Source organism: Malus domestica, chromosome 10 (assembly GCF_042453785.1).
Source record: "Malus domestica chromosome 10, GDT2T_hap1".
NCBI classification, from domain to species: Eukaryota; Viridiplantae; Streptophyta; class Magnoliopsida; order Rosales; family Rosaceae; genus Malus; species Malus domestica.
Genome location: NC_091670.1, coordinates 35,443,422 through 35,469,683, shown reverse-complemented (window position 1 = coordinate 35,469,683; position 26,262 = coordinate 35,443,422). Strand labels below are relative to the sequence as shown.

At 36.4% G+C, this 26,262-nt stretch overlaps 3 protein-coding genes across 3 annotated transcripts; 1 reads left to right on the top strand and 2 right to left on the bottom strand.

Moving 5' to 3' along the window:
- Positions 1-432: 432 nt before the first annotated feature.
- LOC103446061 (probable phospholipid-transporting ATPase 4) lies at positions 433-6,142 on the bottom strand. The gene is made up of 10 exons (XM_029110177.2): positions 5,277-6,142; positions 3,461-4,920; positions 3,267-3,377; positions 2,851-3,127; positions 2,665-2,753; positions 2,451-2,544; positions 2,054-2,263; positions 1,752-1,976; positions 1,482-1,673; positions 433-1,343 (listed from the first exon to the last, which is right to left on the bottom strand). The coding sequence occupies exons 1-10, from the start codon at positions 5,685-5,687 to the stop codon at positions 645-647; spliced, it is 3,768 nt and encodes a 1,255-aa protein (XP_028966010.1). The 5' UTR covers positions 5,688-6,142; the 3' UTR covers positions 433-644.
- A 7,918-nt stretch (positions 6,143-14,060) lies between these two features.
- Positions 14,061-20,763, top strand: LOC103446062 (uncharacterized). Its single transcript, XM_008385117.3, has 12 exons — positions 14,061-14,248; positions 14,347-15,420; positions 15,760-15,849; positions 15,989-16,112; positions 16,423-16,746; positions 17,657-17,721; positions 18,209-18,383; positions 19,260-19,364; positions 19,442-19,543; positions 19,627-19,797; positions 20,125-20,256; positions 20,342-20,763. Coding segments are annotated over exons 1-12 (2,517 nt in total). The 5' UTR covers positions 14,061-14,246; the 3' UTR covers positions 20,495-20,763.
- A 2,679-nt stretch (positions 20,764-23,442) lies between these two features.
- Positions 23,443-25,056, bottom strand: LOC103446063 (transcription factor JUNGBRUNNEN 1-like). Its single transcript, XM_008385118.4, has 3 exons — positions 24,755-25,056; positions 24,263-24,564; positions 23,443-23,971 (listed from the first exon to the last, which is right to left on the bottom strand). Exons 1-3 carry the CDS (start codon positions 24,948-24,950, stop codon positions 23,573-23,575), a joined length of 897 nt encoding a protein of 298 aa, XP_008383340.1. The 5' UTR covers positions 24,951-25,056; the 3' UTR covers positions 23,443-23,572.
- Positions 25,057-26,262: the final 1,206 nt, after the last annotated feature.

Here is a 26,262-nt window from a genome sequence, read left to right as displayed (position 1 = left end):
TGGATACTACAGGAACTAAAAATACGGTTTTAACTTTTAACTTGGTGGGATCATTTTTTCTTATTTAATAAATCATGTCACGTCATTTTGTAATTAAGGGGTCGTATGAAAGTGTGTTATACTTTAGGGGGTTTTATTTTAAAGTTTCAAATCTCAAGAAGTTATGTGAAAAAAAATCAATGAAGTTGAAGTGGTTGTGTGAAAACGCAAAAACTCAAAAGGTATCGGTGTAATTAATCTTAAGAATAGATTTATTATTTGAAAAACTTTTTTTATGACATCAATAGTTTTGAGATGAAAATCTAACGGCTCGAGAATTTTGTCTTTTTTTTTTTTAATTATTATGAATTGCACCACCATTCACTTACTAATTATAATTTAGATAAGACGATATTCTAAACTAATTTAATTTAAAAAGAAGACACTTTGATCTCGAATTCAACGAAACCATATACCGAACACTCCCTTATTTGTCTTGCAAAGCCATTCATGATTCGTTGTGCTTGCAACTGAGTGTGTACTTGGGCTGCCTATTTAATTGAAACAACATTTTGCCACTGAAACTATCAAGAAACTGAACGCACTATATTTAGACAATGCTTACAAGTTAATGAATAAAAGAATAAGAAGGTGGCAAATTTCCACTAGGCTGGGCTGTTTGTCAGTGATCTAAATATTGGACTGCTTGTCACTGATCTGTATATCAACTGTTTCTTGTGGTGCAACTGTTCTTTCAGAACCCGAATTCTCGCGTCAACCCGAGCCGAAACCCCAACCTGAGTCATCTTTATGGAGTTGCTTCTCTCCCTCTCCCACATTTGCTTGACTGCAACATCTTTCCTGCAGTGCTTCATTTCTTGAATCACATGATCGTCCAACGGATAGAATGACCGTTGGATGACGATGTGAATGAAGTAGGGTAGCAGCGAAACAACCACAACGAATAATGTGACAGTCCAATACAACGGTGCAGGGCCAAGAGCTTCGATTAGGACACGAAATCCTCTTTGAGAGTAGGCAGGAGGGAATGCACCGTATACCAACAAGAACACGTACCAGATCATGATGCTACCCCATATGAAAAGATGTTGGATCCAAGTGAACCGGTCGATGATCAGCGCAATCTGGCAATTGACGGTCCAGATTATGCAGGTGTATGTCATGGCACCAAGGTGTGTGATGTCTGCAACTTGGCCATTCTTCTGAAATGAATTAGGGGAGAAAGTGTATATGTTTGCAAGGAATATGACTAGAGAAGCAACCACGCCGTTTACTATCCAACCAATAATCCGGTACCACGTGAAATATATGTTCTTCTGTCCTTGTTGATAAAGAGCTGGAAACTGTTCCATAAAAAAGAAAACAGAAAATTCCATTAAAACTCTCATAGCTTACACGAGAAATTCTTGCAAACAACCGTTGTGTACAAGAACTATCGCCTTTTCATGTGTATGTGTGTGATTTTCGTTAAGTTTGTTTACCTGGAGGCACACTTCTGATGAAACGTCCTGCTCAAGGACTCCCAATGATATAACAGGTAAAGATGTCAAAATCACATTGAACAAGGCCATATACCAGTCGTCGTAGAAGACCTCCCCTGCAAATCTTGAGGATAACTCATAGTAGAACAGCGTGAGCCCCAACGCAATGTTCTTGTACACGAAGTAGAGAACCTGGATAGAGGAAAGGGGCTTAGCCTAGCATCAGATAAAGATATCGTCTATTGTCTAAAGTAGGATGGAAGCATTTACCATTTTTGAAATCCTTTTGTAACACCAACGCCCATGAACTATAAGTAATCTCCCCAAAAATCGGAATTGAGGCAATGCTATGTCACTGGCCATGACTGCCTGCATTCCTTCCATGCCACTGATTCCTACTCCAATATCAGCTTCTTGAATCATGCCAACATCATTTGCCCCATCTCCAATTGCCAAGGTTGTTTTCCCAGTATGTTCCTTTACCAATCGCGTAATCTGGAATTCGAAAACACAAAGAATGAATATGCATGAATATTTTCATTGGACTCAAAGCTCTATCTGAATAGACCTACCAAAGCCTTCTGTTTTGGAGAGACGCGGCAGCATATGACAGAAGCGCAATTAACAGCCAATGGTAAGAACTGGTCCTTCACATCACTTCTGAGAGCAATTTCAAGAGCTTTTCCATCTACTACCAAAGCCAAGGGTGCATTATCATTGCCTTCTTCAGACTTCAGTTTGTGAAAACTTTCGAGTTGGTTTAAAATGTCATCTTTCATCGCCTGGAAACTAGAAAAAAACAAAATTTGTGATTACCAACTCAACTTCCATAATATAGTATCATGTTTTCCCTTTTGTTTTTGTTTTTGTTTGTTTTTTTTTTTTTTTTTCTGAGCTATTGGATGGCCAAATTCACATAAAAGTATTCTAATATAACTGTTATCCGAAGCGATCAATTTCCAGTTCCACCTTCAGTTGGTTATTAGTTGGAATAGTTGCAGTTTCTCTACCCAAGCTCAGATGAAATTGCTTCATATCCTGCCGGAGCAAGCTGCAAGCAAATCTGCCAATGCGAATGTGCAAAAAGGAAAGCCAAAGACAAATAATTTAGCTTCCATCAACGCCTTTCTGATGATTTAAGACTTACAAGTACACCAAGTAAATGGTTTTTCACAAACTTTACCCTATATTTATGGCAGTTTCCTTCTTGTCACCGGTGAGCAGCCATATTTTTATCCCGGCTTGGGCAAGCTTATCTATGCATTCTGGAACCTGATATGTATGCATAAAAGAAGACACTATCGACTATGAGAAAGAGCATGTAACCATACAAAAGCCACACAAACATAGAAAAAGACAGATAGCTAACCCCCTTTTGTAGCTTGTCTTCAACAGCAGCAACCCCTAATAAAATCAAATCCTTTTCGATCATTTCAGATGCTTTCTCTAGCACTTCTTCCCTTTCGGGACCTATTGTTGTCTTGGCCACCTTGAATATTGAGTTCCATTGTTCATACTCAGCAGCCTCAAGTTTCCGGTAAGCAAATGCCAGAGTGCGGAATCCATCTTCTGCATAATTGGAAAGGTGTAGGGTTGTTGCCTGTTGGTATGCCCTTCCATTTTCTGCAAGCCTATCGAAGATAATGCTGAAAACCAAAATTCATATAAGATACAAGTTAGAGCAAAAATCAACTGATAACACAAGTTTAAGATACCTTTAACATAAAAAGTTAAAAAAAAACATGGGGTAGAGATCAATAGATAATTTTCGGCGTAGAAACATACTTGTCTGCACCTTTGCAGAGTAGAATGATCTGACCATCTTCGTCGCTTATGATAACAGACATCCTTTTCCGAGTGCTACAGAACTCTAAAAGGTTCAAAAGTTTGTACTTCCTGAAAATACATTCATATCATGTTTAGGCATTATACTACACAACTTTATACAAGAAAATAGTCTCAATCAGTTACGAAAGTACCTCTCAACCTCCTTTCCCGTGGAAGGATCAAATTCCTTAAGAAACATAAAGGACTGACTTCTTCGAAAAAATTGAAATCCAAACTCTTGAGCAGCAACTAGAAAAGATACTTCTTCCGGTGACTCTGCCTCATACTTTAGCTTATGAGTTAGCTCATCCTCCTCAACAGGTATGCCTGTGTGACATAGAGCCATGACTCGAAAGAACATTGTTACATCGGATAAGTTGGATCTGTACATCCACTTTTTGTTCATAAGCCTGCCATCCCTAAAGTTGAAACCCTTGATGGCAGATTCTTCCTCCACGTTCGAGATTCTCGAGTTTTCTGCACTTGAATAATTCTGCTCATGTCTTTGTCCACCTAGAATAGCCCTTTCAGTGCTAATGTCACCAACTGAGAACTCAAACATTTCGCAGCTTTGGCTTGCTGTTTCAAACTCATCAATACTAAAACAATATGACTCAACATCAACATTCATCCGTTGAGATGCTGCACGATCAATTTCATTTACATCACCCCCATACGAAATTCCAGCAATAGAGCATTTCCTGAATTCCATCTGGTTACACGTCAAAGTCCCCGTTTTATCAGACAGAATCATCTCCACCTGACCAAGCTCTTCATTTAAATTTGATGTTCGCGTTTGAACAGATTTACATGTAACTTCATCATACAATTTGATGTCCTTGTTAATGAGCATGGCTTGTAAAACTTTGACAACCTCAATGGAAACATAGAGAGAAATGGGGATCAAGTAACCATACAAAATAAGAGCCCTTATGAACTGTAGGAAACCAGATACCTCAGGCTTTGATGGTTGAAAAAATGGATCTTTATCATCTAGAGAAAGATACCACCACTTAATCATCTCCGTTTTCAAAAACTCTGCAAAACCAATCAAAGTGACCAGTGAAATCAACAGAAGCATCGAAAAGAGAAGGTAGATGACAAGATCCATCTTTCTTTCAATCCGACTGCGCTTAGATGGTGATCTTGTTGAGTTCCTCACAGCTTTTGTGTCTGGTCCACTAAAAATCACAACCCCATAAATATAATCAGTGTTCCGAAGCTTTGAATCTCTTAGGAGAAGTGAGGCAGGACACAAGGGAAATGATGCATTTTTCAACTCTAAGTTCCCTACAAAGGTGTAGAGATGAGGATTCGGGTCCTCACAGCGGACGGTAGCCCTGAATAAAACAAATGATTGATCATTGACAAGGCCAAGTGTGGCTTCCGAGCATCGTTTAACCTTGAGATTAGTTTCTCCATCAAGGTTCATGGTCTCTACATAACATATGCCATCCTCATAGCTGGAAGATAGTAAGAGGAGATCACTAGGAAAATATTCATTCTTGTTAACCTTCACAACATCTCCTACACACAGTCCTTGCCATGGTTTTTCAATAAATTCGCCGTCTCCAACGTGAACCTTTACAGTTCTTGAGTTCACATTCAAATCCTGGAACACAAAATAAATTTGTTGTAAATAGTCCCAGAAAGTTTATTAAAATGGAGGGAAAAATGAAGATTTTTAGCAAAGTAGAACAGGAAAGTCAAGGGGGTTTATGATCATACTAAATATCAAATAAGGGAGGATAAATTAGCAGTGAAACCGTTCAATATAAGCTGTATTTAATTCGGTTATTTTCTTGTGTGGGCTGAAAAATCTACATTCTTCAACAAGTAATAAAGTGGGGAGTCAATTTTGAATCAAACTAATTTTCTTCTGCAGTAGAAAAAGAGGAGCTAAAATTTCAAGAATTATGAATATACGAATTTATTGAAAATAAATATTTTACTGTATTTTCTGTTTACCTGCAAGAATCTTTGCCAGTCCTCCACTGCCTCCTTGATCATGCTAACCCCCACCACAAAGACCAAAGGAGCAATCAAACTTATTGGTTGAAAAGGAGCCAAATAAGTGACGGACAACACAGCTGCCAACAGAAAATACAGATTGGCAACTCTTCGGAACTGCTCGAAAAGCGCTTTTGGAAGAAAAGTCATGATATTGTACTTGGTTGTGGAGACATAGTTCTTGGGGTACTTGTAAGGCTTGGCCTTGTGCAGCTCAGGCTCGTTGCAGAAAACCACCCGCGAAAACCCCGGCTGGCCAAGGAGCTGCTGGCTTGGATCATTCTCAGTTGTGACAGGTCTGAAGCATGCAAAAGAATACAGTTTGCTCCACCTTATCTTCCTCTTTGTTCTTCCAGACGATCCTGCCATTTTTACCGATTAAGTTGTAATACTATAACTTCACTCTTTTACATCTGCAAACCTCTCTCTCTCTCTCTCTCTCTCTCTCTCTCTCTCTCTAACTACAAGAAAATGTGACTAAATCTGAAGCTGTGAACATGAAAACTGTGGTGTTGGTTTTAACATTTGCTATCACGGGAGGCACCAAAATTCCGCATAAAAATGGGTACAAGAGAATTGTCCTATATTACATATATACATACATCTATATATATATATATGTATATATATATGTGTGTGTGTATATATATATATATATATGTATATATATAATTCTGTCTTTCCTTTTAACTTTCACTAGGTTCTAAAAAGATCTTCTTCCAAATGGTGAGATTGTTGCAGTTTCTTGGATCAAACCGAGTAGAAGGTGCAGGCCTTCTCTTTCCATTAGCCGTACTTCCACAGAAATAACAAATTCCCTGTTGTCCTATACCTTAAGAAATATCAACCTTTGTTGCACCTTTGAGATATCCGAAAATATATACAAAATATAAAGCCAAATGAAAGTTGGTCCCATAACCATTGCCGGATTGCCGGATTGCCTCTAGATTTGAGAATTGAATCAAATAATCATATTTCAATTCAAACTTTAAGTAATTTGCACTTAAAATATAGCTTGAACATGTCTTCTAGCTACTTATACGGTTTTACCGGTATCTCTCCTTATGGCAGTTCCAAACATGTCTCATATATGATACAGTACCAGTATCGAGATCTAAAATAAGCTACTAATAAATGAAAAAGAAATATCATTAGACTATATTACTAATAGTTGTGTATAACCAAATAACCGTATCACAACTAAATATATTACTTATAAATAAAGAAAAATATTATTAAATCGTATTATAAAATACAAATAACTGAGGGTAATCAATAAACTATTATTTTCTTATCTCTCCTATCATGTGATTTAAAAAAGAGTTTAATGCTAATGCTAAAGAAATAAAAAATTTAAACCAAATTTACAAATCAAATGATGTATCACTAATAAGAGCAAACACGTTAACTGACACTTAATTAATAATCCAATCATCTACAACCACTTCATTTGGTTTACAAATTTGATTTAAAAATTTAGTTTCTGTATCATTACCCTTTAAAAAACAGAGAAATATTAAGGAAACTCTCTTAAAAGTGAGACTTTCTAAAAATTCTTTGTCATCTCACATTTTTTGCACAACGATTTATAATGTTGCCACCTCACATTTTTCCCGATGATGGTATGGGGAAGAAAATACTCAATCAAAAGAATGCTAAAGGGACTCTCTTAAAAGTGAAACTTTTCATGAACTTTCTGTCACTTTATATTTTTGACACAATTTTTTTACCAATATTATAAATATTATTCTAAAAACGTGAGATGACGGAGAATCTCCTTAATATTTCTCATTCAATCAAGGTACTACATTTGTTTTCACTCAATCGTGGCCAAGATGCTTCTGGATACGAGAACTGGCCTCGGAAGTCACATTGGGAGAACGACAAACTAAATAAAGTCAAACAACCCCATTAAGTTTCTTGAATGAAGATTATTATTAAATAAATAAACAATTAGTGCCTCATTTGTATTTGAATCCGGATCCTCCATCCAACGAGGATCCCAAAGATCCGTTAATTCTGTTTGTTCATCATACATCGTGCTGTTATAAATTATTTTAAATATTTTTATTTAAAATTAAATACAAATAATATTTAATAAAAACTGACCACACAATATACATTAAATATACACAATTTACGAATTTTCAGGATCCTTATTAAAAAGATCAGGAGAGGATCCTGTTGGTTTATATTTAACCATATGTGGATTATAATTTATAATAACGTTTGTCTTGCTTTGGATTCAACCAACTCTGCCAGAAATTTCAAAGCCAACTTTTTAGTGCCCTCCTAATTCATAAAGAGAACAAAAGCTTTATAAAGCAAAAATTTGACTTCATCATAAACATTTGTTTTGTCAAACGATAAAATTAAATATTAAATTATCTAAATTACATAAAAGAACATTTGAACATGCAGATGGAGTTCATGGTTCTAGCAAATTTGGCTAAACTCAAGCTCATTTTGATATATGTTATAATGAACTGTTAATTTAGTTTTCGAGTTCTCATCTCAGTAAAAATTATAAAAATCTGTCAATGACATCTATAATATTATATTCAAAGCTACTATATTAATTTTTTTCATTAATTAGGTCATGTTAATTGCATATGATACACATTGGATAGTAGATTGACAGTTTTTCATAAAGAAATAGTATATAAAGTTAACTTTGAAGGGTAAATTGGTGGTTTTTCATAAGAAATAGCGTAAGTTAACTTTGAAGGATAAATTACACGCTAGATTCGCAACCTATATGAAATGTTAAGAGCTTAGATAGAGAAAATAATGGAATTACACTCTGAAGTGTGTCAAGTGACTTAAATTGACGAAAAATTGGATAAAATAGTTTTGAATATAATAGTAGGGATGAAATTAGTAATTTCTAATGAATTTAGAGACTTATTTTACTAAAAAAATAATTTAAGAACCTAATTTTCACTGAATGTATAATTCATGGACTAATTCGATAATTCACCTTATATGTTAATATATTTTTACATTTTGAATATGTAATACTATTTCGTCTCACGGTATTTGGTCTTCATGTTGTCTGCGGTCGGAGTCTATGGACAAGTAGTTTAGGGGATGCTAGCTAACTTTCTTCTTCCCTTTTCCATCTTGCCTTTCCCACTCATTTGTTGACACTTGTACTCTATTATCTCTTAAAATTTAGTTGTTTGTTGTCAAACATAATACAATTCATCAATAAAGATGGCTATTAGGAAGTAAGGAAAGCTCAAAAAAAGGCAGGCCAAAACAAACAAGTAAAAGCACAACCAACTTAAGAGAAAATACAATGAACATGCCCAAACAAGAGGCCGTCCGTAGTAAATTCTAAATTAAAAACCCTAGATCTGAAATGAGAAAAATGCTGCCTCCTTCAAGCGCATTGCAGCACCTTACCAAAATCAAGGAAGAGAAAGAAAACAAGAAAATTTGAAGAGAGGAGGCTGCCACTGCCCCACCAGAGGAAGGGGTCGGCAGCTATGGAGATAAAAAAAGGTTTCTTTTCCTGGGCGAGAGAGAAAGAAGGGGACGATATTATGAAATTTAATGTGTTAAAAATTTAAATATTTAATTTGTACATGTGCTCTTCATTAATCTTCATTAATCTATTCCTTTTAACCATACAATTTATAATTAGAAAAGTAAAATGTCACGCTTCTTCCCAAGCCTAGAGTAACTTGGCGTTCCTCTTTCTTTCTTGCTTCTCTTGTTCATTGCAAAATTTTTTGCAGAAAACAACATTGAAACGAAACACATACAAATCCAAATATCGAAACTCAAAATTTATTTTGAAACCAACATTCACAGTCAATCCACCCAAATCAAGGCCCCGAACCCATGATTAAAAAATAAGATTCGTCATCAAACTAATCTAATCACCGTTGAGATTTCATCACCTCCTCTACCATCTCCAAATTGTTCGTGGTAGGTAGATAAAGGGATGGGTGGGTTTTAGGGAAATGATCATGTTTTTGGAAAAACACTTTAGGCAGGGGCGGATCCACTTTAGGCTATCTCCAACCGAAGGGTCCAGATGGCTGAAAATAGCCCGAAAACCGTCTCCAACCGAGGGCTAGGCCATAGGGCTGTGGAATCTGAGAGGGTCCCACGGAATCAGAAAGGGCTGGAGGGCTGACTAGAAAATCATTTATCCTGTCGGTTATAACCGACAGTAATACATTTATAATATTTAATAGAAATGTATTACTATCGGTTAATTCTTAAAAAGAAATTTGAATTCAACGGCTAGCTGGCGCCAGTTACCATTGGATTCAATTTTTTTTTTTTTAGGTTTTTTGGGCCTTTTTAAAAAAAAAAAAAATTCTATTTTTCTTTCCTATAAATACCTAAACCATTCATTCACCATTCCTAAAAAAATTTCACCATTCCTACACCATTTCAATTCTCATATTTTCTTTCCTCTTCCAAAAATCTATCATTCAATTTTTTCATTAATTTTCAAATGGCCTCGTCTGCAATGAAAGGTAGGGCTTGGACCTGAAAAGAAGATGAAACTCTTTGCAAGTCTTATAAATGGGTGTCGGAAGATAGTGTGAGGAGGAATTGTCAAACAAATGACGGTGTTTGGACTCGTGTGTCCAAAAAATATTTAGAGTTCTATGAATGCACCACTCCAGTGAATATTCGAAACCACGAGAGTTGTTCTTCAAGATGGAAAAACCATCTTCAGCCAAGTTTGAACAAATGACATCAAGCATTGTTAGCAGCCGCAAATAGACATGAAAGCGGTGTTAATTACTACGACGAAGTAAGTGTTTTCACAATTTATTTTAAATATTTAATTATATTACATTTAATTTCATAAATTAATTTCCTTTAATGTTTTTCTAGGTACGCCAAGCGGAGGAATTGTATATGGAGAGCAGCTCGAAACCCTTTCAGTTTCACAGTTGTTGGGAAATTTGTAAAGGGTGTGTGTTATTTAAAGATCCACCACAGAGAGCTCATACGCCGGTGTTCGGAACTGCATCCTCAGCTGCAAATATGGATGAAGATGGATCTCCAACCATCCAACAAACAAGGGTAGAAAATCCGTCTTCGGGTGAAAGTTTTATACCTAGGGTTATTGGACGAAACAAGGCGCGAAGGTTGAAGGAAAAGGGCAAGGCAAATGATGATTACGCCGCTCAACATGAAGTGGCGGCCTCATTGCGATTATTGGTAGAGCAAAATGCCCTTGAGGCGGAAGAAAGGAAGTGTAGGCATGAAGCATGGGCCAAACAAATACAAGAAGAGATGGATGATAAGAATATGGAAATGAACACTTCGAATTACACTCGTTTTTAAATTTTAGTTGTAGTTTTTAAATATAAGTTGTAGTTTTTAAATTTAAGTTGTTTTTAAATTTAAGTTGTTGTAGTTTTTAAATTTAAATAATAAATTATGTTTAGTCCTATGGCCCTTGGTTGGAGACAGTTTTTTGTGACAGAGCTAAAACGAGTCCTCTAGCCATTTGGCCCTTGGTTGGAGACGGAGGCAAATATGACATTGTACTGTTCATTAAAATATTAATATATTGGAGGATCTTGGAGGGCTAGAGGGCTAAAACGAGCCCTCTGGCCAGCCATAGGTTGGAGATGGCCTTAGAACTGTGTCAGTTGACGACCTTCCAAGGCTCATAAATCCTCTATGAAAAAGTTGAGTGTTGTCTTTTGGGAATCTAATATGCCCTTGAAAGCTACCCTCTAACTACTCGACGAATTGTCTCTAGGAACACTGGGCTGGATAATTGCTAACCTCATGTATTTGTATACTATAGGCATCTATCGATAGGTTCACTCACATACGTTAGCATTTGAAAAAAGGCCTACCAAGGCTTGCAATATAACTTGGAATAAGATCGCTACAATCGACCCATTGTCACATAGTTTTTTTTTTTTTTTTGGTTGAAAGAACGATTCATTGAAACAGCAAGGCACAAGGCTAAACAATAAGCAGAGGGTTGCCCAGCACACCTATAGAACATAAAACAAAGATAAACATGACACAAAAAGACGCCACCACAAAGCACCAGCGTCATCCCATCTACCCAAGCAAAAAACACATTACCCTTACACGGGAGGACAAGGAAGATCGTCATTGCTCAAGAAACCCACAAGCAAAGATAGTGGTCTCATAACCCAGCCAGAACAGCACATATCCAATGATATATTCCTCGCGACGAAGTCCATCGCCAAATTTGCTGATCGTGGAATCCACGACCAGGAGCATGATTAAAAGCTCATCCCAACCTCCAATGCACGATTAAGGATTGGGAGTAGGTCCCAATCACAACTCAGGGAAAAGGAATTAAGGGACTGCATAATAACTTGTGTATCCAATTCAATTACTACCTCCTGTAGATTTAAGTTTTTCCCCAGTAAGCATCATTCAAGAACAGCTAGGGCCTCCGTCATAGCAGTCGAGGACACAAACACCCTCACGTTTCTCACTGCTTTGCAACCCGAGAGGCTATCTCTGGCAATAACCCCGATGTGACCGCATAAAGAGTCTCTCTTCCAGTAAGCATCAACATTTAGCTTGATCCAGTTAACTGGGGGAGGATACCACATATGAGATTGATGCATACCTCTAGAGTGGCTGATTCTGTCAAAGGTCGACAAACGCAGAAGGGTAGAGACCATTTTGAAAGGGTCCAGGGCAGTGGCAATAGCTTGCAATGTTCTGAAAGAATAAGGATATACCTCATTGAATATTGCATCACATTTGGCCCTCCAAATAAACCAACATGAAAAGACCAAGTGAGACATAGTAAGATCCAAATGCTTCTACTTGAAGGCTTAGAAGATCTATATTCCATACCCTGGTGGTCCACGGGCAAATAAGGAGTATATGCTCCACGGTATCATCACCCTCAGCACAAATGGGGCAAATGGGGGACAAGGCACACCGACGCCGAAAGAGGTTGAACTTGGTGGCGCAAGCATCACAGAGGGCCCTCCATATGAAGTTCCTCATCTTGGGGGAGGCTTTGCAGCTCCAAACCCAAGCCCACACTCGAGAATCAATATCGCGATAAGAGGAAGTGCGATTATGATTCACAGTGGGAAGTCAGTTGTGACACCACCTATATCCAAACTTCACAGTATATGATCCATTTCTTTCGAAAGGCCAAACAATTTTATCCGGTCTCAACAACGGCCCCACATGAATGTGTGAAATGGCTACACGCTCAGCCTTCGAGACGAAATGTGAAAGAAGATCGATATTCCACACCCTTGAAACCGGATCAATAAACTCCGCAACCTTACTCTCATTGCTGATAACCATGTGAAGTGGAGGAGTGGGATGCCTGGGACCCAATTATCCGACCAAAATTGAACCTCCTGCCCTCCCAAAATTTGCCATTTAGCACCCTTAAGGATAAGATCCCTCCCTTGTCACATAGTTAGTGGCTCTTATAATACTAAAGATGCTTTAAAATAGATAGCATAATTATAGATAATCAAATAATGTTTGTCAAAGCAAAGTTTCAAGCTTGTGTTTTTCCTTTCTTTTCTGTTTTTATTTTATACTCTAATTTTGGTTAGCAAACGGGACATCAATACCTGCTTAATTTTGATTCCATGCACAATGGTTCACAGAAAAAACATGCATGATTATTTGTTTTGACAAATGATAACGTTAATGAGTTAAATTGTTAAATGTTAGGAGAGAGGGAGATCGGTGGCGATCGACTCGCACCATGTTACATAAGCATTATTGTTTTTTGTCACTGTGGTAAAACGCCATCTTATAAATTATTGTTATTGATTCCATAATCATAGAACTAGAGAAATGTAATGAGACTCTCTCAAGTGGGACTCTCATGGACTCTTTGCAACTTCATGTTTTTGATACAATATTTTATAATACTAGCACCAGATGTGCCAAAAATATGAATTGAGAGAAAGTCCATAAAGAGCATCACTTTTAAAAGAGTCTCCTTAACATTTATTCCTATAACTAATGCCTTAATCAACTGAAATATATTTTTTGGATTAACCAACGTGAAACTGAAAACACAAGCAAGATATTAATGTGACGAAATTATTATATGAATTCCCATGTGATTGCGAATTAAAACAGACGACTAACCTTTTTATATCTCTTGAAAAATGCTCCAGATCGCACCGTACGTCATCGGTGAATGTTACTTGCTAAATATCAGCAGCCACCCACTCTTCAACTTCACATTGGTCAACAACACACGTAAAAATTAAGAAGAGTATCTCAAATGATAACAAAAACGTTTTTATATAATAAACTAGCATTTGTTTACATATTTTTTTTTTGTGATAGAAGATTAAGTAGTATTTTCATCATTTTTTGCTTGATAAAGAGGATTTTATTAATTAATAAAGATTTGGTGGAGAAAGATTAGAAAATATATAACTCTTCGGCCATAGAGGCATATCCTCCCATGTGGCGGTGATACCATTACACCCAAAAATCCTTGGCCTGTCCCTTCTCCATCATTTTTATTAATAAATAAAAAGGAAAGTAAATGCCACTTACCACGTATTTGTAATATCATTTATACTAATTCCCTAATAAAAATAGAACCGACCAACACCTCAAAACACTCATTATTTTGTCAATTATGAGCCTTTGGTTCGGTTTCTTTTGGCCCATATCAAATTGTACACAAAACCCTCGTCTTGGCTAAAACCCTACAAAAAGCCCAAGAGAAAAAACATTTTATTTATTTTTGCATTACAATAATAACCTATTTTTATTTTATTTCTGTAACTCGTCCGAACACGCGCCGCAACCGCAGCTCAAGACCCTTAAACCCTGCTCTCTCAACACCACTCGATTTCCAGAACCAGACGTCAAAACGGCACCGTCTTTCCTTCCCAAAATTCGACTGAAGAATCTCGTCGTCAGCTCTGCAATTCAAACTTCGTATTGAAGATGTGAGTTCCAATTTACTTTCGCACACTTTCTGTTTGGTTCCCGGGAAAATTTCACTTCGCCGGGTTTCTAACGCACCGCAAGGTTTTTCAATTTTCAGGTCGAGGATTTGCGTCAAGAATTTGCCCAAGCATGTGAAGGAGGACCGGCTCCGGGAGTTCTTCTCGGCGAAAGGAGAGATTACGGACGCGAAGCTGATGCGGACGAAGGAGGGGAAGAGCCGGCAGTTCGCGTTCATTGGGTTCCGGACGGAGAGGGAAGCTCAGGAGGCCATGAAATACTACGACAGGTCGTTTTTAGATACTTGTAGGATTAGCTGTGAGATTGCGAGGAAGGTTGGGGATCCGGAGATTCCGCGGCCGTGGAGCCGGCATTCGAAGAAGAAGGATGGGGGAGGGGGTGGAGGCGAGGAGAAGAGCAAGAAGAAGGAGGAGCGCGGTGGTGGAGTGAAAAACCGGAGTCTTGAGGTGAAAGATGAGAGTGGTGATGTTAAGCTTCAGGAGTTTTTGGAGGTGATGCAGCCGAGGGCTAAGTCGAAATTGTGGGCGAACGATGCAGTGGCGGCTCCTGTAGCTGAGAAAATTGGGAAAAGCAAGAAGGAAAGCGTGGAGAAATCAGGAGCTGAGAACATTGGAAAAACCAAGAAGGATAGTGAGGAGAAATCAGTTCCGGCGGCTATGGAGGAGGTAGAGAAAGGTGTTAAGAAGAATGATAAACGCAATGTAGCAAAGGACGACGTTGTTTCGGATATGGATTACTTCAAAAGCAGAGTGAAGACTGAATGGTCAGATTCCGAAAGCAGTGGCTCAGAGGATAATGATGATGATGGTGATGAGGAGGAGGAGGAGGAGAAAGAGTCTCGAAAAGTCAATGCAAAGGAGCAAATTAGAGTTCACGAAGAAAAGGATGGAGAGAAGGGGCCTTCTGAGGATGCTAATGGCCAAGTAATTGACGAGAGCAATCTGTCATCCACTTCGAAAGATGAGAATGAAGAAGCTTTCGAAAGTGGTCGTCTTTTTGTTCGTAATCTGCCATTTACAGCAACCGAGGAGGAGCTGGAAGAGGCTTTTAGCAAATTTGGAGATGCACAGGTCCATCTTGTTATTGATAAAGAGACGAATCGTTCCAAGGGATTCGCATATGTTCTTTACAAGCTTCCAGAATGTGCAGAAAGGTACACATTTTGTTTCAAAGCTCACATGGTTCAATAACTTAATGATATCATCCATGACAAATGCTAGGAAAAACTTGTACTTCTCAAGTTTCATACCATGCCTTGCTATGCCAAGGCCCAACTTTTTCCAAGTTTTGTGTCCTAGCAAATTCAAAAGAAGTAGAATTTTGCTAAAAAACCGTTTCAATTGCCGGTTTATCTAGGTTGATTCTTTTGCGTTCAAGTCTCTTATATTTGTTATGGTGTTTGAGGGAGTGCATGATGTTTTGGTTTGCTAATTCACGCATGTTTTCTTAATAAATATCATTGTTGATTCGTCTTTCCTCTCTTTTGGTGAAGGGCATTAGAAGCATTAGATGGTTCAATTTTCCAAGGAAGATTGTTGCATGTTATGCCAGCAAGGCAAAAGAATCCAACTGAGAAGCTAGGGTAAGTAGTTATCCTAAATTGCCTGCTTACCTTAACGTCGCTTTTCTAGGGAATTTTATTGTGACTACTCTTTTATTGGGATTTGTTCTGACTTCGTACTTGCACTCTGTGGTTGAATTTGACATTGCTTACCCTATAGGGCTGATGATTCAGCAAGCCAAGCTTCAAAATCTCTTAAGAAACAAAGGGAGGATAAGAAGAAAGCATCTGAAGCTAGTGGCGATACAAGAGCATGGAACAGTTTGTTTATGCACCCTGATACGGTATGTTAAACACAGTTACAAACTCACAGTATTGTATTAACACACACTTTTTCCAGAAGCAGGTGATATCTGAACATGTTTTGATTTTGAGATTGTTCTACCACCCTCCATACTTCTCATCATTTTAATAATTTTCTCTAGTACATGCAAAACCTTAATTGTTTGTTTTTGTCTTGTTTTGACACTGGTAGGAATAGCATCAACTTTTACTGCCGTGCTTATTGAGTTACTTTCTTTTTGCTTGATGATGCTTCATTTCTTATTTTTGTTTGACAGTGCTTCATTTCTAATTTTATATCATATTAAATAGGTTGTTGAGAACATAGCTCGCAAGTATGGTGTAAGCAAGGGTGATTTGCTTGACCGAGAAGCTGATGATCTTGCTGTACGGATTGCTTTGGGAGAAACTCAAGTGATTGCAGAGACCAAAAAGTCTCTCACAAATGCTGGTATCAATGTGGAATCTTTAGAGAATTTTGCTTCTGGGAAAACAGATGGTGTTAAAAGAAGCAACCATGTTATACTGGTGAAGAACTTGCCATATGGTTCTACTGATGGTGAACTGGCGAAGATGTTTGGGAAATTTGGGAATTTGGAAAAAGTTGTTCTCCCGCAGACGAAGACATTGGCCTTGGTATGTATTCATGTGTTCTTCCATCAAAGGCTGTTTCTTAATTTTGATTTAGTTTACAGCAGATGTGCATTTGCTAGGTTGATGTTAAAAACATGTTTACTGCGTTTTCATCTTGTATTTAGGTTCTAGTAAATTATTTTCTGGAAATCATGTTCCTGACTGCTAATTAAAAGGCAGTTAAGACTCTCTACCTTTCACATTTCAGTTCAGACATCATTGTAATGATTTGCCTTGCGAATGGATAAATTCATATACTGTTTTGTCAACGGTTTTATTAAGTCCTTGCCCTACCACCTGATATAAAAATTTTGGCGTTCTGATCAAGGTATTGAACCTTTTTTATGTTCTCTAATATAGTTTTATTTAAGAAAAAAAGGGATGAGTGACATACAAGAAAAACTGTTTTTGATAGGTATATCAATTTTTAAGTGACCCTACAGTACAGTAGATCAGTAGGTGTGAAGTTGTTCACTAATTTTGAAAGTGGAGTTTTTGACTTGTAGTCTGATAGTTTTCTGGTAGTTTACCGAAGTGTGGAACAAAGCTTGACGATGGTCATTCAGACTAAGGCAATGAAAGTGTGGAAGTGGCACGGTTCTATGAGTCATTAAGATTTTTTGAAATCTGTTTTGACTGGCCATACTTGGCTTTCGTCCATCCTATTAGAAGAGAGTAGTTTTGTGATGTTTAAGAAAATTGGACACTTTGCTTTTGGTTTCTATGTAGTTGAGTTTTTCGGCTCCTCTTTGACACTGGCTGATCAGATGTCTTATTAAGTACTTTTATTCTCCCACTCTTTTGATAGTGCAGAGAGGAAGAAACTTTTAGATTACTGATCATATTAGTCTACTATGGTGTTGTGTTGTTAAAGATTCTCTACTAATTCTTTTCTTGAATTATTAATATTCAGGTTGTTTTTCTTGAACCTGCTGATGCTCGAGCAGCTTTTAAGGGTTTAGCATACAAGCGCTACAAGTAAGTGTTGCAAAATCTTGTATGTAGGATCCAGTTTTCATGTTGTATTCTCTTTGTTGGGGGTTTTGTGTGTGTTTTTTTCCTTTTTTTTCTTTTTTGTTGGGGGGGGTGGGTCATATCTTTGCCCTAGGGTGAGTGACAGAACGAATTCTCAACAAATGTAAAATAAGTCCCGATGAGTATAAGGCTCAGAACCATGTCCACAAAAATGAAAATTGAAAAGTACCCTTATCCACTAGGTATCTTTATGCATAAGTATGGGTTTCTTCTGTAGGATATCTGTTGTGGTACATGATCTATTGTATAAAAGCAGATGCTTATGTAGAAGAGTAAAAATTTGTGTAATCTTTGTTGAAAATAGTTGCTTGATCATCTCATCTGTTGATATGGGCATTTGTACCAGTAGCTGCAATAAATTCTTTTTGTTACTAAGTTACTCAGTTATGTCAGACACTAACCATCCTTTTCCCTATGTACAATGATACAGGGATGGTCCTTTATATTTGGAGTGGGCTCCTGGCAATGTTCTTAGTCCAAGTTCAACAACAGAGAGCATTGAAAAGAACAATGCTGTTGTTGGTGAGCATGATGTCAAAAGGGTTATGTTAGAGCAGTATGTGGGAGGAATAGCAGATGTGGATGCTGATCCAGATAGAGTTGAGGTTGGTGTTTGTATGCTTTTCTGTTTTTCTTTAGTTTTATTTCTTCTTCCTCATTTGTCTACACATCTATTCTTATGACAAACAAATTTGGTGTGCCCACATCTTAACTTCCTAAGTGCAGTTAAAGAATATTCACAATCCTTTGTACACAATTAGTATTGCTAGGAGACCACCATCTATGGCTGGGTTCCAACTGACCCTACTTAAACGCCTTAAGTGTTTATCGATGCGAGCTTATAATGCTCTGCCTTAGTTGATGGCTGGTGTAGCCATCCATAGAGCCTTTTACATACATACATACATACATACATACATACTATGGCTGGGTTCCAACTGACCCTACTTAAACGCCTTAAGTGTTTATCGATGCGAGCTTATAATGCTCTGCCTTAGTTGATGGCTGGTGTAGCCATATGTTGTATACTATAAGTGTATGGTGTATATATGGCATGTGTAATCATGTTATTCAATTATTTGATTTTATCATCTAATAGGAACCCATGCAAAGCATTGTTTGTGTTACTGCTACAAGACAAAACTCTAGTTTGTTGATGAGAAATTCTGCAATTTTAATATTGTGCAATTTATCCTGTGTTTACGTTTAACTGCCATTTAAAGTTCAATTATGTCAAAATTGTGTATTCTTTAGGCATAACTTTTACTGGTTGACGAAACTTAGTTGATTATTCTGTTAGAGATTAAAGCTGGTAACGTTTGGGGGTTTCCTTGTAGCTTTACATTTATGCTGCTATTTCTTGTCTACTAATTTTTACACCTGTGGCTTATTTTTGTTTTCTTTTACATTTTCCTTGTTCTGTTACGTCTTGCCTAGCCAATATAATAATTATTTTGTCTTTGTTGTGTAACATTCTCCAGTCACGATCTCTATATGTCAAGAATCTGAGCTTTAGGACATCAGACGAGAGTTTGAAAAAGCATTTTAGTGGACAAGTGAAGGAGGGAAAACTATTAAGTGTTAAGGTAATAATCAGCTGCCTAGAAGCGGTACTTTTACTTGATATATTTTCTTGTCTATATCCTCTTTTCTCTAAATGCAGGTGAAGAAACACTTGAAGAATGGGAAGAATGTTTCAATGGGTTTTGGTTTTCTGGAGTTCGAATCTGTGGAGACAGCCACAAATGTTTGCCGGGATTTACAGGTGAAGCCAAAATCTGGTGAAAATTACTGCATTCAGTATACAATTGTGGAAATTCATTGCAATTAATATTTACCATTTTCTAGGGAACTATTTTGGACGGGCATGCTCTTATTTTGCAACTTTGTCATGCCAAGAAAGATGAGGTGCCTAAAAAGGTTGACAAGGATAAAAGCTCGACAAAACTACTTGTGAAAAATGTAGCTTTTGAGGCCACAGAGAAAGAACTGAGACAGCTATTTAGTCCATTTGGCCAGGTGAATTACTAAACTTTGATGAGTTACTACTTACCAGATTCCGGATCCTCTAATATTTTTCATGCAGATTTTGTACTTATGATTTAAAGTAAGCAATTTCACAGCTTGTTTGATTATTTTTCTACTACATTCTTAAACAGTAAATTTTAGACAAAAATGATATCCCGTGAACCCCAGGCGACGTTGTTTGAGCCATCACCGTGTTATCCCGTGCCCTTGCCCCCTTTGGCAATTTTCCTATGGTGTTTGTAGGATGATAGACAACCTGACGTAGTACACCAATGTATTGTCATTCTATAATCGCCTTTGATTTCTTGCTGTATGCAGATTAAAAGTTTACGGTTGCCAATGAAGTTTGGACAGCATAGAGGATTTGCATTTGTAGAGTTCATCACAAAGCAAGAGGCCGAAAATGCTCTTAAAGCGCTTTCGAGCACCCATTTGTACGGTCGCCATCTGGTAAGGCATTGAAAGTAATTTAGACATGTGAATCCTCCTTGATACAGTAGAAATCAGCTGTATGACCAGTTCCTACGAATTCCAGGTTCTGGAGAGAGCAAAGGAAGGTGAGAGCTTGGAAGAACTACGAGCGCGAACAGCTGCTCAGTTTGCAGACGAGCAGAATGGGGTTTCCAGGAAGAGGAAGCAAGTGGCCACCTCGGACGAAGGCAAATTCAAATTTGAGAGAACTGAATGAGATTTCAGTTTGGTATGTACTCTCTGCGTTAGATGATGGTCTGAGTTGTAGTTTTCTTTTGTTTTATGGTATAATTAATTTTAATTTTGTTAGGGTAGCCCCAGTTTTGCTTTGATGGGATCGTACAAGTTTTGTGTAAATTAGCAAATGCTACTCTGATTGCATAAATGTTCAAATTTAATTGGTCATTCACCACACCAAAGATGAACACCCTAATTAACGATCGAGTTGTGGAACAATTTACGTCGGGAAAATCCGCTTTCATGTTATGGAATCTTGTTTATTTGCTATGACGAATTTATGTTGCGTATTTTCAGCATGCTGTGTGTCTTTCTATTTAACCATAGTTAAAACACTTTATTAATTTACAAAACTAAAACTAATCATATTGGCTAAACTGCTATTTTCCTCCTAAATTATTACCTTATTGTCAATTTTTCCCGAAACTTTTTTTTTTGAGCCAATTTACCCCCTAAACTATATAAAAAGTGGCAATTTTTCGCCTTACCTTTAAACTTTTTTTTTTTTAATTTTAATTTTTTAGTACACTAAGGGAGAAGGGGAATTCGATTAAGTCACATAATAGGCAACCTAATTTGGAATCGAACCGTCATCCACGAGATTTGAACCTAAGACCTCATATTTACAAGTGAAGAGGAATATCACTAGACTTAGTACTGAGTGGCACCTTACCTTTAAACTTTTAAACTTAAACAGAAATTCTGTTCAGTCTTAAGAGATCACCAAGATCCTAATTTTTAAGTTTTCTTTCCACCCACGTAGGCAGTAGCTAACTAGTAATTGATTAATTTTGGGGTTATTTTCATGGGGGTATCACGTACTAAGTAACTTGAAAATTGTCAAGGCCCTAATAGAAAATAATTGTCTACATAATTTACGGTTAACATATGTCCATATGAAGAAGGTTCCCTTGTATCTAGGTAATGATCCGTTTCTTAAGCATTAAGACCAGCTCCAAGAACAACCCAGCTCTTAATCAATAATCGATCACTTAATAGCTCATTTGGAAGTGTTTTTAAAATAGCTGAAGGCGTTTTTTAGAGAAAATATTTTTGAATTCTATAAGCACTTGGAAGTGCTTTCTGCAAGAAACACCAGCTGGGCTCGTTTAGATGTGTTTTTAAAATGACTAAAAACACTTTTGGTGAAAATGTTTTTTATACCAATCCTTAATAAAAATTCAAGTGGATCCTGGAAAAGCACTTTAAGTGCTTACTGCAAGAAGTACATATCTGGTGCTTCTTTCAAAAAGCACTTAAAGTGCTTTTGGAACTCAAAATCAATTTAAACAAAAGCACTTTCAGACATTTTAAAACACATCCAAACAAGCCTACGTGTTTCTTATAGGAAGCACTTCAAGTGCTTTTCCATGATTCACTTGAATTTTTATTAAGAATTGATTCCAAAAATATTTTCACCAAAAGCGTTTTTGCTATTTTAAAAACATTTTCAAACGAGTTTGTCAACTATTTGGTTTCGTGTTAAACTAATGATCATGCCAAGGCTGAATGTGAGCATGTGCTTAAGCGCTTTGATTACAATGGCGATGGCAAGATTTCATTGAGTGAGTTCACTGATGCACTCAAAGCAGTCGGCTCTTCTTTGCCGGACCAAGTCCAGCGAATGGAGGAGATCGACAAGGATCGCAACGGCTTCATTTCATTCGAGGAGCTGTTCGATTTCCAACATGCCAACCCTGACTTGATGAAGGAAGTCGTCAAGCGATTGTAACAAAAGAAGACTAATTGTATTATATTTACCTACCATTTCTCTCACAAAAATTTAACTCATATATACAAATCTGTCTCGAAGGCATGGTGATAAAACGTGGTGAGTAAAAAAATGACATAGAGCGCTACGTACTCAAACTTTTTTTATATAACTTAATTCAAACTTTAAATATATAGTAGTCATATGGTGGGACTTTTTACTCATCATTCTAGAAGTTCATTAATTTACATATTTATAAGGTTTTTTGGGTTCATTTATATACCACTTCTAGCTTTCAAGTGTTATTAGCCATAAATTTTCTTTGTCATTGTATGATGTATTATAGTCCAAGTCTATAAAAATATCAATCTTGTCGTTCACTAATATTAAGACTTTTGATTGCGATCGTCACTTGATATATTAATCTATGTGTTATAAAATGATTGATATTTTGTGGGCATAAGACATATAACTTAAGCATAATACTAATGATACATGATACTGGGATTATAACACGTGATTAGTAACACTACGTTAGAACACATTTTTAGTTGTGTGTGATGTATCTTCCTTTCACTTTCCATATACCATTTCTAATGAAATATAGTTTTAAAGTAAATATCCCGTGGTTGCAGCAGCTACTGATGAATAAAAGGAGTCAATAGCCTATGTGGCTTTTGGCCGCCAAGTAAGATTGAAATTTCATCTAGCTAGAACGAATTTAGTCAAACTAATACAAGATAGTGATCGAGTGATGCTACAAATCTACACAACTAGTCAAATAATAGATAGCACGTTATCCCATACTACTATTGCTGATCCCCTTATATCCCAAGGATAAGGATTGTTTGCCCTCCCACTTCGTGTGCCCTTCCGTGCCTTCCTATTTTGTATAGTCACGGTTAAGCTACGTCAACATTTTATATATATTTTTATAGAGATAATAAGACAAAAATGAAAAGTAATATAAAATGTTGACGTAGTTTAACCATGACCACACAAACATGAGGGCACGTAAGGGCATCGAAAGTGGGAGGGCAGGTCTATATCCCAAATCATAAAAAATTAATAATAATACACAGAAACATTGACTTCAACTACATGTTAATTAATTATCTATGCCCGTGAGTTTTCATTTCTTCTCTGAAGAAACAAGAAGAGGAGGCTTATTTTGTCAAACTACTACAATTTCTTTTAATAAATCAACTGATAGAAACTTAAAAGAAAGGAACTGTGATAATATATGTTATTCATGCAGAGAAAAGCATTACATCAAACAGTGAAAAAAAAAGTCCCGCATGCTTTGTGGGCGTGTCTATTGCCCTAACTATGTTACTAGCTACCTAGCTAGCTATAACCAAATAGAAGTGATGAATTTAGAACACAGTCGACCATTGGTCTGAGCTCATCCCAGTTTCCGTTCGATGTTAACATCTCATATTCATTTGGAGATTTCGGAAAGCTTATGTAAGAGTCTGGATCGATTACTTCGTCTTTCAAGCTCAGCTGGCCTGGGAAGAACTGGTTCCCTTCATACATATGATCATTACGGAAAAGAGGACTCCTCTCAAATTGATCCTTAGCAGCCAAAGCACCAAAAGTTGTATCTGACTCAGAACTGCATGTTTTAGAACTCGAGTCAGCCACACTTTGTTTGGGATTCAAGGTTGTCTTATGCCAATTTGATGTATACTTTCCATTCGAAGTATTATTGCGCTTCATAATCCGGCAAAGTGTCCAAACTTCCTGCAATCATATGAAAATAATTAATTAGTAATCATATACCATCTTTATAGTGAATAACAAAAACTTTTCAATGGACAAAAGAAATTTTCAAGATATTATATTGTTAAAAAATATTTTCTCAATTAGGTCGTTTTCGATCGGTGGTTAAAAAAAATATTAGGTCGTTTTAAATGTGTAATCTAATTCAGAGTCTGATTATTAATGAATGCCAAATATCGAGTAAGAAATGTACAACTAGGAATATTGAATATATAGTACTACAACTTGCCATTTAAGATGAATTAATCTTACAGCTTCTTGAGTACTATTTTTGATGTCAGAGGTATTATTGCTTGAATTAGCTGAAAGACGGAACTCGTGCATCATCCAATCGGTTTTGGTGCCTTTTCCAGCACTCCCTCTATAGTAAACTAGGGATTTCTTCAAGCCAATGCAGCTGCGAAAGTCTCCATCCGAATATACAGGTTTATCAATACCAGTGGCTTTCCAAAACCCAGACTTTGTCACCCTATTAGGTCTTATGCTATTTTTGTATTTCTGTCCCCTTCTGCAAAAGAAGTACCACTCCTTGTCCCCAACACTACCACTAGCTTCTGCATTAACAAATGGAGAAACAAAATTTGAGTAAACACAAAAAATAATACGTAATTTCACTGTAGTTACGAATGGATTAATTTTCTGCATGCATGCTTTACTCACAAGTTGTATCTACATAAAATCATGAACAGATACGTTGGAAACAATTTGAAGTAGTTAGAAACTGAAGGAGATTAAGGAGCATACTTGGAAGATCCCAAGGGTCATATTTGTAAATATCGATATGCTTGATTAGGTCAAGACGAATGGGTTTGTTCTCCACCTTCCTACGAAGGTAAAACCTCACAAGCTCTTCATCAGTAGGATGAAAGCGATACCCAGGAAGCATATTTGCATCTTGATCCTTATGAACCATGTTATTTGAATCACAAGTACTCATCATCTTCTGATTTACCTCCTCCGTTTCTCTTTAGCTTCTTTCTCTTGGTGCATTTTGATGATCCATTTATATAGAGCATCCTTCATGGTGTGAAGAGATTGATTTGGTCAAAGTCGCGTGCATTGACTGACAAATATATTGAAATTGTCATTTTTGGGTGGGATTAAGAATAAAAAGTGAGGGAGATAATATCATGACCGTCTTTAATTTGGGTCAGATGATTGGACTAAGAGACAAAGACAATTATAAAAAAATGTGACGTATTAGATTGAAAATGATTCCTGTATTAGAGTAATGCAAGGAAGACTAAATTTGTAGATAAAATTTTGTAAATTAAATAACATGAAAGTTGATGATTGAATTATTACTTAAATGTTGATAAACATGCTTATTTTTTATTGATGACACATCATTTAGTTTGCAAAATAAATTTACAAATTTAGTCTTCCTTGCATTACTCCTTGTATTAATAGGAAGTCAATAGAGGAACATTTGACTAAATTTACAATTTAAAATAAATTGGGGCAATTATGTAGGAAAAATTGGTATCTGGTTCTTAGTTTCTAATGTTCATTGACTAAAACCTTATAAGTTTTTAAATTTTGATCAAAGTTTCTAGCATTAATATGTTAATGAATTACATGCAAGTTACATAATTTTTATCTAATTCTTTTAGAGTTTAATACTCACACCCTTATTAAACTCCTCATTAATTTTCAATTCAAACATTTCCAAAATATAAAAAATAAAACTAGAATAAGTTTGTACAATCTTATATGTACCCATTCTTAAATATACCAATTTGTTATATGAAAAATGTACCCTTTTTTTAATATAAAACGCGCCATTTTTTTATATAAAATTCATTCAATGTTTTCTCTAATCTATTTTTTTAACTTATATGGGTACATTCTATTTCATTTATTTGAGAATGTATCCATGTCAAGTTTAATAGAAGAAATTTAATAATGTTATTAAACCTGATATTCTTTTTTTTTTTTTTTTTTGAAAAATGTACCCATATTTTGGTACAATAATTTTTTGATTATAGTTTTGATGAATGTACCCATGTGTACACACACACACACACAATATATTGGAGAGTATAGTTCATTTTTAATATTTTAATCCCATAAATTATGGGTTTTATTTAAAATCTCATTAATATAAATAATTACAAATTTTATTTGTAATTTAAAAATATAATAACCTACATAGAAATACATTACATTAATATCAGGGACTTCAATAAAAAACTAAAAACCACAAGGGTTTCAGTCAAATAACATTGGAAATTAGAGACCGCATCCAAAGT